At 29.4% G+C, this 17,706-nt stretch overlaps 1 protein-coding gene across 7 annotated transcripts in view; it reads right to left on the bottom strand.

Annotated features, from left to right (window-relative positions):
- Positions 1 to 17,706, bottom strand: part of LOC145277684 (uncharacterized) — a 377,033-nt gene that overhangs the window by 28,704 nt on the left and 330,623 nt on the right. For all 7 annotated transcript variants that reach the window (XM_080129364.1, XM_080129369.1, XM_080129366.1 and 4 more), the window contains 6 exons: positions 17,223 to 17,360; positions 14,258 to 14,309; positions 11,602 to 11,739; positions 8,388 to 8,470; positions 6,960 to 7,081; positions 6,173 to 6,232 (listed from right to left, as the gene is read on the bottom strand). In XM_080129364.1, coding sequence (XP_079985490.1) covers positions 6,173 to 6,232; positions 6,960 to 7,081; positions 8,388 to 8,470; positions 11,602 to 11,739; positions 14,258 to 14,309; positions 17,223 to 17,360 — 593 coding nt within the window. The remainder of the gene's footprint in view (positions 1 to 6,172; positions 6,233 to 6,959; positions 7,082 to 8,387; positions 8,471 to 11,601; positions 11,740 to 14,257; positions 14,310 to 17,222; positions 17,361 to 17,706) is intronic.

The following is a 17,706-nucleotide window of genomic DNA, read 5'->3' on the forward strand; positions in this document are numbered from 1 at the left end:
CTAAACATAACATTGAAGGAGTTATAAGCTTTGTATAAGCTTGGAGATATTGTTTGTTTTTTTTATGTATAACATAATAGGTCATTTTAATAACGTTTTATAAAAATATTATCTTGATATATTTTTCAACAATTTTCCCCATTCATTGCGAAAATGCATATATAGACGTTAAGACTAGTGGTGGGACGATTAATCGGAATCGGAATCGTTAATCGTAAGAATCGTGTATTTTGGGAGGTATCGGAATCGCATCGTTAAAAAACACCTTAATTTTCAGATTCCTTCATTACGATTCTTTTAGTCTGATGTTGAAAAAAAAGAAAAAAAATTCCTGATATTTCTAACCGCAAGAGAGAAATAAAAAGAAACCAAAGAAATTCATTATTAACAGGGCAATGCTTAGTGCCCCTCCCTTACAAGGTTCATGCATTCAGATCTATTGTAATCAAAACTACAAAAGAGTTAACTTGAAAAGAAGTATGCAGGGCTCTACATTGCGAGTAAAAATAAAAAAAAACGCTTATCTTTTTAGCGATTGTTTTTTTTTACTGACAAATCTTCTAATACTGAATGAAAATGCTTTTTCAACTTACATTTTCTTAAAATAAAACGAGCAAAGTCAAATTATTTAAACAGTAAAAGGTTTAATAGAACAATATACTTTTTTTCTCTTTTTTTAAAAGAAGGCTTTTGAAAGAAATATCTCTAAAATGAAATTGATCACGTTGTATTATTTCGCAAAGTTTTGACAGTAGTCGGCTTCTTTTGAAGTTTAAAAAAAATCGACACCATACCTATCTCTTCCAAACCTAAAGTTATTAAATAACCCCTTCGTTAATTTAAGGGTAATTAATTCAATTCAGTCAAGTTTTGTTTTTTTTTTAATTTCATTGAAATAAAATCCATTATTTTTTTTTATTTTTTTCTCAAGAAAGATAAAACTCTGAATTTGATTATATTAAAAGCAGAATAATATAATCTTTTTTCTAGAATTTTAAATTGAAAATTAAGTGTTTTGCGCAGTTTTTTGCTGAACGAAAAAGAAATTAATATATATATTTTTAAAAGGTTTTGTAATCAATTAATTTTTATGTCTAACTAATATTTACGATTAATTAAATAATTTCATTTTAAAAAGTATTTATAAATAGAATTTTACTTAAGACTTACAGTTTAGCAATATTGAACCGCATCAACCATGTGTGAATTGAACACAGTCAACCAAAAAAAAAATCAAAAGAAAATGCATATTTGCATTTCATTATGTAAACTTTTATACATTGGTTTCAAAAATTAAATTCTATAAGTTTTTTTTGTTAACTACCGGTTGGTACAATTTACCGCCCCATCCCTTTATATTTTTTTCTTTTTTAGCGGATTATTTTCAATTAATTATCCAAATAAGTGACTAGCTTTAAAACAAAATTTAATAGTAAATTATTTGTTTACAGATAAACTGAATTTTCTAATATGGCACAAAGTCCAAAAAAAGTCTTGCATGGAAACTTTTTGAAGTTGATGAAGATTATGAGTTGAAAGCCATTTGCAAAGTCTGTCAAATTGAAATATCGCAAGGAATAAAACCATCTAACATGACCACAACCAACATGTTAAAACATTTAACTATGAAGCATCCAAATAAATTGGAGGAGCAAAATAAAAAAAGAAAAGGAACAAAAAATTACCAACTAGTCACTCAGAGCAGTTTTATTAGTGAGGGTCGAAATCGCAGCGTCTTTTTCTTTTTTTTTTTTTGCCTACGTCACCATCTGGGTGTCACCAATTTTTTTAACCCTCCTTAACTTCAAAGAGTAAATACAATATATACAACTAAAAAAATAATTTTTAAAAATGCTGATTCTATTCATGAAAAAGTCTTTTAACTAGAAATTAAAACTTAGGTAAAGATAGCTGACTGACAGCAACAGGAGCACTGGTTAACTACTGAACCACGTGGAAAGGTGTGGGGGGGGGAAGGAAATTAAATGATGATAATAAATTATGATAACCGTCTTTGAAAGGCACTAAACTCCTAAAATTTACTTCTTTAAAATTTTAGGTGGCACTCACCGGCGATTTTAAAGCACTCTCTCTCTCCAAAAAAAAAAAAAAATTTAATTTTTAAGTTTGGGAAAGATATATTTATTATAACCGAATTCCTGTATGAAGACTTGATCTACTTTATTGGACGTTAATTTGTGAGATAAGTAATTTTTTAATGTTTAATATGTTTTTAAAGTTTCAATTATCAATTAAATTTTTTTAATTGCGTTTATTTTTCAATTTATTTTTAAAAAAAACAGGGTTTTAAATGTATTTTTCAAGGTAACAAGCTTCGAAAGAAGTCTAATAAAAAAAAATCACTTAATTTTTAATTTCGACAACCCTGAGAATTTAATTATTAAAAAAATATTGAAATGTGACATTTTTTTTTATTTAACATTTCTATTAGTTCAATTAATTTTCTTTCAATAATTCATTTCACTCAACAAACTTCACCATTTTTTTTTTTTTTTTTAATCTTTTTCTGTAATTTTTGTAATTATGTTTGCTCAATTTTATCTAGTATTTCATTTGTTTTTATAGTGGTATCATTTTTATATGTGTTCCTGTGATATACCCTATTTCAAAATTAGTTTGGCTAAACTTATTCTTCACGTTAGAAACAACGTGTAAAAGCAATGAAAAATAAGAAAAAATAATAGGTGTTAACTACTCCTTGTGAATTATGGCGGTCTGAAGAACTGCCGTCACTAATACAACTATCAATAGCCAAACAAAAAATCGTTTTTGAAATTCCTTTAATTGTAACTTTTCGCTATACCTACCTTTTGGTATAAAACACAAAAACTTTCGATTAATGGTATTTCTCATATATGGCCATTAACTTTGGAAAGGTTATTTTGTATCTACGGCGCCATGTCACGTGGTATATTGTTTTTTTTTTTCATTACGCACGTTCATTTATAAATTATTAAATTAAATATTTATCTTTTTTATATTTAATTAGTATATATTTTCTTTCTCTTCCGCTATATTTTTTTTATTTAATTCATTAAATCTGTTAATTATGAGGACCAAAATAATGAATCGTGTGTATTTATTCTCTAATTTTCTTGTTTTTGTTCTGTTATATAAATTCTATTTTATTTGTTTTTTTCTCTGAAGGATAAATTCTATTTTCTTTGAGTTTTTTTTTCTGTATTCCAATTAAGTAAAATAAATTTTTTTCTAAAATAAATTTTCCTAATTTTTCCGTTTAGTTTACTATATAATAATTTTATTTAAACCAAAACACGACGGTATAGACATAAAATATCTCTTCTGAAGTTAGGGAACATATTTGGGAACTACCGACCATAAGTATAAAACTACCTGGTATATTTCAAAACAATAATTCCCTAGGAATCGGAATCGGAATCGTACTTGGTATCGGAATCGTTAATCAATATTTTCCTGGAATCGGAATCGTATAAAAATTAGGAATCGTCCCAACACTAGTTAAGACTTCATTTATACTGATGACACATTGCTAAGTTCAATTATCAATAAAAGGGCTGAACTTATAGCACTTAAAAGTCTAGCCACACTAAAGAACTGTGTTACAGCAAAACTGTCTTGGGCAACTGATAATGCCTATATAGGAATAAAGATTTCATTTACTCTAGCTTGTAGGGATAAGGCGATGCATGTCGTGTTTTGATCTAAGTTTAAAGCTACTTATCAGTCTAGTCACGCAGAAAAATATGTGATACAACAAAACAGTCTATGGGGATGACACACATATCAATAAAGAGGAATAAAATGTACTTTTATACAAGCTGAGAAACATCTAATAATAATAGATATTGAAGACAATACGTGAGAATTCAATATTTTTTTCACATGTCAGTATATTCGAGTCGATTAAGAACTGTTTTGTTCATATTTTGCTTTTACAAAATTAAGTAAGGCTACACACGATTTTAAAACATGAATATGAAATTGTTCTTATTTAAAAAAAAAAAAATTGCAGACAAATTGCAGACTAAAAGAAAAAAAAAAAAAAACTAAAAATATTTTGACTGAAAAAAAAAAAAAAAAAAAAAAAAAAAAAAAAAAATTTATTGAAACAGTTCTGGTAATATTATCCATAGTCAGTCTATCTTTCTCTCTTCCTGAAAAATCTGAAAGGTCAAACTTAAAAGTAGAAAGCGAAAGAATTATTTTTATTTTTTATTTATTTTTTTGGAGGGGGGGGGTACTATTTTATTCATGTAGTCAACACTCTTAACCTACAACTGTAGTAGTCTAATTTAACAATGGTGACATCAAGTAACATCAAATAAGGCTCTTCTATATAAATAAAACAATAGATGTATGTGTGTGTGTGTCTGTAAATATTTAACCGATAAACTCATAAATCATTGGTTAGATAACACTGAAATTAACAGGAAATAGTAATCATACACCAAGGATTATAATGAATGAAATCTTTGTTTGGATGGATGAATAAATCTGTACAGAAATATGTCAGTAAGTTGAAATGCAAAATGTTCATTTCAACTTGCCGACATATTTTTATTACTTCCGCGCATACATAAAATTCATTCATAGTTTGAAGTGGTTTAATTACAAATCTTCCTAATCTATCTGTCGATAGCTCAAATGGTAGGAAATGTGGTTGGAACATTAAATGCTTTGGTTTTGATTCTAGCTGATAGCATATAAGTCATTTTTTTTTTTTTTTTTTTTTTTTTTTTTTAACTTTTTAAATCAGTACTATATATAATATTCAATAGTTAATTGGCTCTTTAATAATACAAAATCTGTATGAAATAAAATATATTTAAGCATAATTTTATGACTGGGCAAGACCATGTACCCCCCCCCCCTGCTAGCATAAAATAATTTTAATTTTTTTTTCTATTTGGCAATTAATTTTACATTAAACACTGGTACACCACATATATATATATATATATATATATATATATATATATTATTGCCTTCAAAACAAGAACTAAGCCTCTAGAATTTATAATAAGCCATCAAACTAAGTGTAAAAGTAATGCTCCAGCCTCTGCTGTTGAATGCTATATGAATAAGCTAACTGTATATATATCCTGCTGATTCGACATTATATAAAGTTTAAATTCTCTCAAGTCAAGGTGACTTTGCAACTGGGTTAAAAATCATTCAACTAGCAGTAATTATCATTTCCAACATTGAAGATGTCTGTAGATAAGAATAATAAATATTCATATAAAAGTATTGATATGCATGTATATTACAATCTAGAAGTTTATAGAAGCCAATAACCATGCATTTAGTCTTTTTTTAGTATTTTACTTATTTTAAAAATATGTAAGATTTAGGCATATGTCCTCAAAAAGATACTAAAAAGATAAATGTCATCAGTTAAAGTAGAGAATAATTATACAAAATGATGATGTCATTTATCAAACTTTGTTTTATTTAGATGACATATGGCACTTTGGATTATAGGTTGTTTACTAAAATTTTCAAACAGAGGGCAATATTGCTGATGCTTTAGAACTAAAAAAAATAAAAAAATGACCTGGACGTTTTTTTGTTTTGTTTTGTTTTTGGTTACCATTTTGCATATACACTCTGCTTTTTAGTAAAACTAGTTCTCCAAAGACTCCTTCTTTCAATCATTTTCGAAAAAAAAAAAAAAAAAAATCAAACTATTTTCACATTTACATTTTTTTTTTTTTCAATTTTTTCCTGAATATTTTTGTTTTAAATAAGAACTCCATGGACTGGATTAAAGACTTTGGCAGGCCGTATCCGGCCCACAGGCTGTAGTTTGGAGACCCTATTCTAAATTATAAGGAGTCTAGTATATACTAACAATTTGACAATCTTCCTTGCTTATTGCACCTTGAATCTTTTACATGAGAAGAGATGTGGTGGAGAGAGGAGGATAGCATTATCAGCACAAAAACAGGATGACAAATTTTTTAAAAAAAAAAAAAAAGGGGGAAGATTTAACAACATTATGTTATAAATACAAGAATATAGATTTTTCATTTGAGTTTTTATCTTGATGGATCTTTCTTAGTGTGATGACCATGTTTCATTATTTGAAACGTGTAGATTGACCAAAGACTTACTTTAAAAACTATTAAAATTGAACGGAAAACTAAAAACAGAAAAGTTTTCTTACTTGATTTGTTTGATGTTGGATTTGTTGTCTTTGCACGTTTGGTCAAATTCTCCCACATAACTGAAGACAAAGAAAAAAAAAAACAATTTTAAAAGTAAATACAAAATTACAAAACAAAAAGATAATTATAATAACACTGAAATCAGCATTGTCGATTCCTTGCTAAAAGACAACCTTAAAGATAATGTTTGAATTACCAATATATTAATAACTAACACACAACCAATCTTATCTGGCATAAATGGGGAGCCTTGTGTACCCCTGTTCCTAACCTTGAACCCTATATTTAGGTCTTTTTTGTTTTAATTTCTATAATTTTCAAGTTATAACTAGAGTAAACCATTGTTGTTGCTGCTCATGAATGCAGGACTTTATCTCACAATATCATTGTAAAAAAAAACAAACTAATATATTCCTAAATGGTCACCCATCTGGTACTGACCAGGCTCAATGCTGCTTTACTTCGGTGATTTAATGAGAACTGGTGTGTCAGCACGACTGTGCCATATATGTTTAAGATTACAATCATAATACTAAATAGGTTTTAATCCAAAATATTTCACAAAAATAATGAAATAAAACCAATATTTATCACCTGTACATAATTTTTCATGTTATGTCTAGGCCAATCAATTGTAGTTATACTCAATATTATTATCTTAAGTAAAGTATAATATTCTTAAGAAAAAATAAATCTAGAAAATTCCTTTAAAATCAATTATTTTATGAGCAAAGAGGAGATTCGTTTTTATTAGAAAAAAAAAAAAACAAAAAAAAAAACACTCACCTGTTGGACATCAAAGGGGCTGGGGATGCACCATTCTGGGAGGAGGAACCACTTTCAGAAGCGGCCACAGAATCCATGCTGCCCAGGTGAGATCCATTTTCAGTTTCATTTTTGGAAACCGACTGAAATTCCAAAGACAAACAGCCAATACATAAATAAATTCATAAATAGTAAATCAAAGCATAAAATTATTGTATTCAGAATTAATGTTCATCACGAGTGAATAAGAGACAAATGTCATACATGCCTCTAGGTATGTGAATGGTTAATTGCAAAAAAGTTGAAATTAAAGAACTTCTAACACTCTCTACACATATGAATCGTTTTAAAGTCTGAAATAAAAACAAATCAAGCCAAGACTAGAAGAGGAAAAGATAAAAAAAAAAGAAAAAAAAGATAAAGTGAGAGAGAAAAAGAAACAAAAGGTAATAAACGAGCCAAATTTAAAAAAAAAAAAAAAAATAGGGCATAGCAATTCGATAGAAACTAAACTTTGCATTAAAAAAAAAAAAAAAAAATTTTTTTTTTCAACTCAAAAGAAAAAAAAAAGTGGAGGCCTCACATTCCTGAACATTGGTTGGCAGTGGTAATGCTCTGCTGGTTAATAATGACAGAAATTTCCTGAACTTACTCCATTCACTCCCAATTCTTGCAATCACCTGCTTTACTTTGTGCTCCAATGGATTCAACAAGGTAACAACCTCAACAGCTTCTCCATTCATTATCATTGTTTTGTTTTTTGTTTTTTTGTTGTTTTTTTTTTACAACTGCTGTTATTAAATAGCAGATGACAACAAAAAGAGAACACAAGTTATGCTATGTGTAATCTATACAAGACTTCAGCTGCTAGGATTAAAGAATTACCCTCCCCCATACTGCTATGACCATTTTTTAATTTCTGAGAGGAGGTTTGATAATTCGGATTTGTATTTGGACTACTGTTATCCTCTTCAATATTATTCTTGAAATGTTTTGGCAGAATATAACCTCTGACTTTCTTCAAGGACTCGTGGCGTAACGGATAATGTACTAGGTAATTTACTTCTAAGTGACACTATTTTTTTTTTTTAGAGGTTGAAGGTTCAATAATCATTGTGAGTGATACTAAGAATACAATTGTGTATAAAGATTTTTACCGGGTCATGGCTGACAGAACAAGTGCATGCTACCGCCATTGATTAAATAAAGGGTTTTATTTCCCAAGTTTGATAAGATACACCTGAAGAAGGTCGGAGGTGACAGCTGAAACGTTATGATAATAACACTCAAGATGAGAACAGTGGTCTAAAGAATGTAAATAATACAAGAATATGATTGTACTCAAATGAACGATACATCTGAAGAATGCCCTATGAAAATACACAGTGTGAAGAAGAGCTTTTTAAAAAAGAAAAAAAAAAGTATAAATAAATATCAAAGTCAACAAACCTTTCTGAATTCCCGCAGTCGAGCTGCTTCTGCTGGATTATTGAACCTAAATAAATGGGTTTTGCCAATCAGGATTGTGTCCCCTAAAATAAAGTTAAAAATATCCGTAAAAATAAAAAATAAAAATTAAATAAAAAAAAATTTTTTTAATTTTTAAATTGAACTATTAGTATAAAAATATAGATTTCATAATACACATTGATATCCATTACACTAATAACATGCCCACCTTCTCAGGAGAAAAACAGTTGTGGCAATACAAACGAGGAGTAGGATAAATTATTTAAAATAAAAAAATAAAAAATGGAGGAAATAATTTGGAATAAATCTGAAAAAAATGTTAAAAGGAGGAGTGGAAAAAAATGAATAGCTGCACAGATATCAATAAATTAAACTTGTATAGCTAATTTTTTTTTATCTTCTATATAATAAAGTATAGTCAAATGCTCCTTTTTTCACTGAGTATTATAGCTTTAGAACCAAAAGCTTTATATGCTAATTTACTTCCCCAAACACTTAAGCCGATTACTGAGGATTAATTCATTATGCAATATCTATATTCAATTTTTTTTTTTTAAATTATTGAACAACAAATAGTTAATTTATAAAATGTCCTTTTTCAAAACCAATATGTAAATATCAAAAAGTTTCATTGGATGCTCTGTTAGCCCAACAAGATGAAAGCAGGCTTAAAGCATTTCTTCAGACAGTGGTGATCAAGAGGCACTTGTAAAGAGAGTAGATGCTGGATCTTGGATTTAATTTCAGCAGCTACATAGCTATCACTTCTCTTATTTTGTCCTTTAGTCCTCACATTCCAGGAGCAATGTTCCTAACAATGAAGGGAGAATTGCTGTTTTTGGGGTCAGAATCTATTTTATCTAACACTTATCATTGGCAAGTTTGCTTTTTTTTTTACCTTAAAATAGTATTTTTTTTTTTAGTTCCTTACATCAAATAGCTTCATGCCTTGTCTGGGGCGATTTCTATAAAATCAATAAAAGAGTTGATTTACAATGATCCTCAGTGTAGAACTCATTAATAAACAAAGGTTAATATTTTAAAAAGCAAGTGCTAACACTATGTTTTTCGATAATTAAAGACAAAACATTTAGCTACACACCAAGTTTAATTGGATTTATTCATATATGTGAACCTATTTGCTTTTTCTACTTATTTTCTCAACCATAATGACGGAGTTTAGATTTAAAATAAAAGGCAATCAAGTCAATAAAAGTCAATGTTATGTCAATCATGTAAAATCTTAGGTCAATTGCCTACAGAGTTTGTTACATAAACTACTGCTGAGTTTCAGGGACATAGGCAAGACCAATTTTCATGGTTTAAATTGTGGTACCAATTATACAGTAAGAACAAATAAAAAAAGAGCTCTTTCTAAAAATATATGTTTTTTTTTAAATATTAGGAATTAGGTATATAAAAAAAAGTCAAAAGTAACTCAATCCTGAACTGCAGTTCAGCCTTACTGCTTTTGATGTGGTGGATAAAAACTGCAATCCTGCGGGTTAACGAATAGTTGCAATCAACAAGGAGGACTTCATTCAGACAATACAATCCTAAGTCATGATTTTCATGAACTCTGTGCAGAAGGCTAACCCACAACAGCAGTATCATGGCCAAAGGGTTGCCAAGAGGAACTGTTTTCATCTTTACTTTTTTTTTTTTTTTTTTTTTAAATATGACAGACTTTGATATTACACTTTTCAAGTAAAGCAAGAATTTGGAGGTGTCATTTAATTTATCAAGCATCTTCTAAACTCTAAAAAGAAAAATATCAAATAAGAGAAATCATTTCACATAGAATGCATAATATAAATACAAGTTATTTTATTACATTTGAGTGCTGTTCGCCAATTAAAATTTAAGTACAACTCTTGCAAATATATTTTGAAATCTTTTCATACAAAAGCTATTCAAACAACATGAATATGCTTTGTTATATAAAATATGTATTCAAAAATATTCATCTCATATTAAAAATACTAATATGCTGTTATATAAAATGTATCCAAAATACTAATATGCTCTGTTATATAAAATGCATCCAAAATACTAATATGCTCTGTTATATAAAATGTATCAAAAATACTATGCTCTGTTATATAAAATGTATCAAAAATACTATGCTCTGTTATATAAAATGTATCAAAAATACTAATATGCTCTGTTATATAAAATGCATCCAAAATACTAATATGCTCTGTTATATAAAATGTATCCAAAATACTAATATGCTGTTATATAAAATGTATCCAAAATACTAATATGCTGTTATATAAAATGTATCAAAAATACTAATATGCTGTTATATAAAATGTATCAAAAATACTAATATGCTGTTATATAAAATGTATCAAAAATACTAATATGCTGTTATATAAAATGTATCAAAAATACTAATATGCTCTGTTATATAAAATGTATCAAAAATACTAATATGCTGTTATATAAAATGTATCAAAAATACTAATATGCTGTTATATAAAATGTATCAAAAATACTAATATGCTGTTATATAAAATGTATCAAAAATACTAATATGCTGTTATATAAAATGTATCAAAAATACTAATATGCTGTTATATAAAATGTATCAAAAATACTAATATGCTGTTATATAAAATGTATCAAAAATACTAATATGCTGTTATATAAAATGTATCAAAAATACTAATATGCTGTTATATAAAATGTATCAAAAATACTAATATGCTGTTATATAAAATGTATCAAAAATACTAATATGCTGTTATATAAAATGTATCAAAAATACTAATATGCTGTTATATAAAATGTATCAAAAATACTAATATGCTGTTATATAAAATGTATCAAAAATACTAATATGCTCTGTTATATAAAATGTATCAAAAATACTAATATGCTGTTATATAAAATGTATAAAAAATACTAATATACTGTTATAAAAATTGTATCAAAAATACTAATATGCTCAGTTATATAAAATGTATCAAAAATACTAATATGCTTGGTGATATAAAAATGTATCAAAAATACTAATATACTGTTATAAAAAATGCATCAAAAATACTAATATGCTCTGTTATATAAAATGCATCAGAAATACTAATATGCTCTGTTATATAAAATGTATCAAAAATACTAATATGCTGTTATATGTTAATAATACTAATATTACAAAGCTAAGATTAAATGATTTTAAACCACTTACCTTGTGTCAATTTGGTGGGCTGCTTTATTTCGATCCCATTTATGCTACAAGCAGCCCCTCTATTCGGATGTAAAACAACTTCTCCAGCAACGTGTTGAATGAAACAATGTTCAGGTTGAATGCTAACACCAGACAAAACTAAAACCAATAAGAAAAAGAAACCGACTGAGTGTAACTTGGGTCAAGAAACAGAAAGCATAAATAAAATAACTTTCAAATGGTCTTGTCCCAGATTATTTGGTGACCTCGACCAAATTGTGGGAAAAGAAAACAAACAGGCTAATTAATTTCTCACCACCTAAGACATTGAATAGCCATCATAATGGCAGTAGATCAGTTTATATGCATTCTCTATACATATTTAAAATTTAAATGTTTTTAAAAATAAAAAATAAAAAAATTAAAAATAATTATAGTAATAATTATGTCTGCACCTTTAAGAACTAGGTTCTTTTCATTGAGCACCGTATGTTGAAATGGACCTACTTGAATGACATTTATGCTTCATAAATGTTAATTCAACTTAAATTCTTGCCATGGTTCACACTGGCCAAGGGGTATGGTCCTTTCTAATGGAGTCAGAGATGGACAGGTTCGAATCTCTCGATTGGCTGTAATCGTGACTTCCTACACTGATAATTCCCGAAAGGATGAAACACTAGTGTCTATAGGTATTAAAAATAAAATATACACACACACACACATCCAATCAATATTGTTAAATTATAAAAATGCTATAATCATCATATTCGGTTTAACATTGTGACATGTTTTGGACAGCTTCTAGAAATTGATTTCCAAACTAACACATATCCCTAGCAAGCTCTTTAAACTACATAACCCTTAATGTGACTGATTATTTTTTTTGAGGGGGAAGTCATTTCTTTTGTTGAGGCAAGTCTTTTATAAGCCAAATGCCTTCATGACGCCAACTAATGCTTTTGCATTGTCTCTTAAGCATAAATAGTGCTTCATCTGCCCTTGAAGTAGAGTTTATATATTTACTCGCTTGCGTGCCCAGCGTTGCCCGGGTGTTTGTAGGTGTGTATTAAGCAGAAAAAAAAAAGTAGTAGGCAGGCAGGCTTGAATCTGTGACGCGAAGGTGGAAAAGAAAGTGGAAAAAAAATATGTGATGTGTTAGCTGTTGCGCCCATCGCCAAACCAGAAGTGACATAGGTTTAAATTAAGGCTACACAATCGAAAAAAGGGGAGGACTTTCGAAAATATCGGCGAAAAAAGCGACCCCTCCCTGTAGAAAAGTGCACAGTTGAGGGTGAAGGAATTAATGTTTTTGGCCAACTTTTTGATATTTGTCATCCAAAGTTCGATCCTGCCTACCTACTACAATTTTTTCTCTTTTTTTTGCTCAACACACACCTCTAAACACCCGGGCTAGTATAATATATAGGCGCACACACATTGCTATCATCTATATATATATATATATATATATATATATAAATAAAAGGCAAAATGTGAGTTAGTGTGTGCATATTTTTTGTATGTCCGGCAAAGGTGGGGTGGGGGGGGGTACTGTTTCTTAGAACCTTTCATATACTACCTAGATTATAATATCTCGGATTTATGAAACAAGATTGTGTGTATCTTATTTGAGCGACTTTTACAAGCTATTTTCGTGATATTTTTTACTCTCTGCATGTTTGTTTGGCTTTTCAGTATGAAAGCGGAACTGAACCCATAGCAAAACCAAGCTCCCTGGCACTCGTGCCGGGATGGGGAGCTGCTTTTCCCCAACATCTTGGGGAAACTGGCTTGCAGCCAAAGTTAAGTGCGGGATCTCATTAAATTTACGCATCTGTCTCTTAACTTTTTAATCGTTTAATTTCAGCAATTCTCACTCTCGCTGCCACTGTAGCATTGCGGTAGGCTATCAGGCTATTGACCTTAAGAGTTTGGGTTCAAGCCTACCTACCTACAAGAACTTTTTTTTTCCTTTTACACCTCTAAACACCCAGGCAACGCCGTATGCCTGCTAGTCTATATATATATATATATATATATATATATAAAAGGCAAAATGGCCGCGAGCGTTTTTGTATGTCCAAGAAAGGCTTTTTTCGCTGGGCTTCTCAACAAGGTTATTATTTTGGAGAACTTTCCTAGATTATAATATCGAATTACAGCAGTGATCATACAAGAACGAGAGGTTCTGTTAAACGAAGGTAACATTTTGTTTATTTAATCAGAGATAACCATTATTCAAGTTGAAAATAATGTCAGCATCCATCTGACAATTATAGGAAAAATATTGGCAATTTAGTATAAAAAAGGACAGTAATCATTTTTTTTTTTTTTTTTTTTGCCTAACTGACACAATGGCCTTTGCGAACTGTTTAGTTATACTTCATTTTGAACATAATATAAATAAAATATATAAATATAAGATACATCTGAAGAGGACATCATGTTAGTTAAACACAATTTATTACCGTCTTAAATATGGATTTGTTGATCTATTTTGCCTACCTATAACAAGAATAACAGAAAGTATGCTTATGGTAAGCAAGCTACATAAAAACCTGTCACTCTAAAGACCCTAGTTAGCTTGCTTATTTATACTACTAAGTTCTACTCATGTACTGAGCACTGTTACGGAGACAAGATATCAGTCAAATACAAAGGATGATTAACTTACCAATATCCTGATCTCTTTCTGCAGTTTCTCCTCCTATAAGAGTTTTTCCTTCCTAAAAATAGATGTTATGATGAAGTTCAGTAAAACTTTATTTTCTCTTCCCTTTTATAAAAAATAGCACAAAGAAAAGAAAAACAGTCTTTATCTGAATAGAAATTTTGTTCACATCCCCGAGTTTGACAAGATACACCTGAAGAAGGTCGGAGGTTACATCGACCAAAATATTGTGAAAATGACACTCAAGATGAGAACAGTAGTCCAAAGAATCCAAATAATATGAATAACCAATCCTTATCTCAAACATTCACAAACGTAATATTGTTTTGCGTGTTATTTTTTTTCCTTTTGATGTCATTACTGTATCTACTGACAAATCTAGTTTCAGAGCCTTAAAAAGAAAATATGCGTATATATGTGCACCACAGATTAAGCCATGTTAACCAGCTGGTTACACTGACTGACCAGTCAAAATCATCTCTGAAGCCGTGTTCTGTTATGTGAAACGAGTTTCAGTTTCTCATCTGTACTTTTAAAATGACACCTGAAATGTGCTACACCAGAAAGACACTTTCTTAGAGATTCAATTCAGATATCGACAATATTAAAATTGCAGACTACAAACACTTCACAAGATAACAAAATAAAACAAAAACTGTCTGATTCCCAATGACATTTCATGTTGAATAGATATATATATATAGGGTTTGTGTTCCTGGATAGAAGTGCTGGTTGAGATACAGATATTTATTTTGTTTGAAATTTATAAATATATTTCGAAGATACACTTCATCATCAGTATGTCTCCCCCCGCCCCCTGTTGTTGGAGCATAGAATTAGTAGAAGCCCATTTGTTGTTTATACGTTTTTGTTTTGTTTTTTTAAATGTTGGAACGGTGCATTGGTCATGCGGAATTCACGTTAGAGCTGGGGTTCCTTGATAGAAGTGTTGGGTGAGTTTGAATAAAATAAATATGTATTAGATACGTTTGAAGCCAAAACAATGTATTATTACAAAATAAACAGATATTTTGTTTGAAATTTATATTAAAATTTATAAATATATTTCGAAGATACACTTCATCATCAGTATGTTTTTTTTGTTTTTGCCATGTTGTTGGAGCATAGAATCGGTAGAAGTCCGTTCGTTGTTTTTACGGTATAGACTTTTCAAATGTCTGTTATTTTGTAATAATGCGTTGCTTTGGCTTCAAAACATATTTAATACGTATTTTATTCAAACTCAACCAGCACTTCTATCAAGGAACACAAACCCTAACGTGAATTCCATGTGACCAACACACTGTTCTGACATTTGAAAAAACTACCGTATAAACAACAAGTGGACTTCTGATTCTATGCTCTAAAAACAACATGGAACAAAAAAAGAGAAAAAAAAAAAGACATACAGACGATGAAGTGTATCTTCGAAGAATATTTATAAATTTCAAATAAAATAAATGTTTATTTTGTAATAATGTGTTTTGGCTTCAAACATTTAATACGTATTTTATATATATATATATATATATATATATATATATATTTTTTTAAATTTTACAAGTCAGAAAAATATTAGTACTGTTGGTTTCAAATCTGATATAAGGGGACCAGTTTATGATAAAAAAAAAAAACATTGGATTCTCTTCAGCCTCCGTTTATATCTGTTCTTCCTGGAAACTTTCTCTTATATTGGCTTTGAAACCGACGGTACCAATGTTTTTCTGATCTTCTGTAAATTTTTTAAATAAATATGCTTTTATATTGAATTTTTTCTTTATAATCGAGCACTTTACTGGGGTTCTTTCCCAACAAATCCTACACAGTTTATATATATATATATATATATATATATATATATATATATATATATATATATACATACACACACACACACACACAAATATGGAGGCTTAAAATTGTCCAGAATTAATTAATTCTAGAGAAAAAAAAAAAAAAAAAATAGAAATGTTTTTATAATTACAAAAGAAAAAGAAAAAAAATTTCTTTTTAATAAATAAAATTGAAAACCGTGGACAAACCTCATCCACATTTGGTATGATTTGTAAACAAAAAAGACAGATTAAATGAGAATCAATAATAAAGACATTCAGACATTCAATGGAATGCTCAACAGCTGACAAGAAACCAAGTTCAACATCAAACTTTGTTTTATTATTTTTAATCAATAATAAACTAAACATTTTAGCCACTTAAAAACCATACAAAATTATAGCCCATTGACTTAAAATGAGTGCTTTATGCCAAACTTCTAGAGCAGATGTAGTATTAATCCCTAAATGTGTACCAAATGGATACCATAATACTTAGTTCACCGCACCTTATAAATATCCATACAAAATTTCAGCCAGATTGGCTCATTAGTTTCCAAGGAAAAGTCCGATAGATAGACTAAGAGAAATATATAGACAAATTAGGCTACTCTTCATATGTTTACATATTGTTCAACAAGATTGGCTCTTTTTTGGAACCAACAAGATAGAAGCGAGACATGCCAATAAAACACCTAATGTCATGATCAGGAATCAGATTCCTTGTGTCGGAGAAACTTGCCTAGAACTGAGATGCTTAGAGAATCATAGTTTACAACCTATGTCCAAAGTCAGGTGACCGGGCTCGATTACAAATAAATAAAATTCAACTGCTATAACTTGGTATTGTTTGTTATGGGATTAGCTGATCTACCCATTTCAAGAATAAATGGACTTACCCAGAGACAAGAAATATGGTTACATCTAAAAGTCGAGGTAGCAGTTACAGCCCCAGAATTATGATGTATACTATAACATACATCTGCTAATTCATTTTTTATTAATTATAACACTGCGTCTTGATTATTACCAGTCTCCAAGGCCACAATATTGGCAATGAGGAATTCGAGGCTTACATGCGCCATAACATTTTGCAACTGAAAAGACAAAAAAATAAAAAAAGATAATATACTAACTTTTAGATAATATAAAACAATCCCAGTACTTAGAATGTCATCATCCATCCCTCGCAGATGAGGCTGTTGGGAGTCCACAATCACTCCCATAGAATTTGTCCGCTGACCAAGAGGGCGTCGAATACTCAAATCGGATTCCTGTAATTTGATGAAAAAAACAAAAAAAAAAAACAAGAGAAAAGATCAAAATTAGAATTTAGGTGAACTAGTGGAAACAAATGAATTGATATCTGGGATATTCAGGAACCAGATCTAGCACCTTTGTCATGGGATTGATTGTCTTACCTTATAGGAGAAAAGAAAAGGAAGTCAGCCAACGGTACTGACAATGCTATCAAGCACAGGTTCTAGGTATGTAAAAAGACACAAAGTGCTTGAGATGTAAGGTTTTCAATTCTGATCTTAGACTTAAGTTGCCAGCAACTTTAAAGCCAGTTCTGATAAAAATAGAATACGCATCTGTATTAAACAGACAATGCCACTG

The sequence above is a fragment of the Euprymna scolopes genome, chromosome 6, assembly GCF_053919585.1.
Source record: "Euprymna scolopes isolate OS-2025 chromosome 6, ASM5391958v1, whole genome shotgun sequence".
NCBI lineage: Eukaryota > Metazoa > Mollusca > Cephalopoda > Sepiida > Sepiolidae > Euprymna > Euprymna scolopes.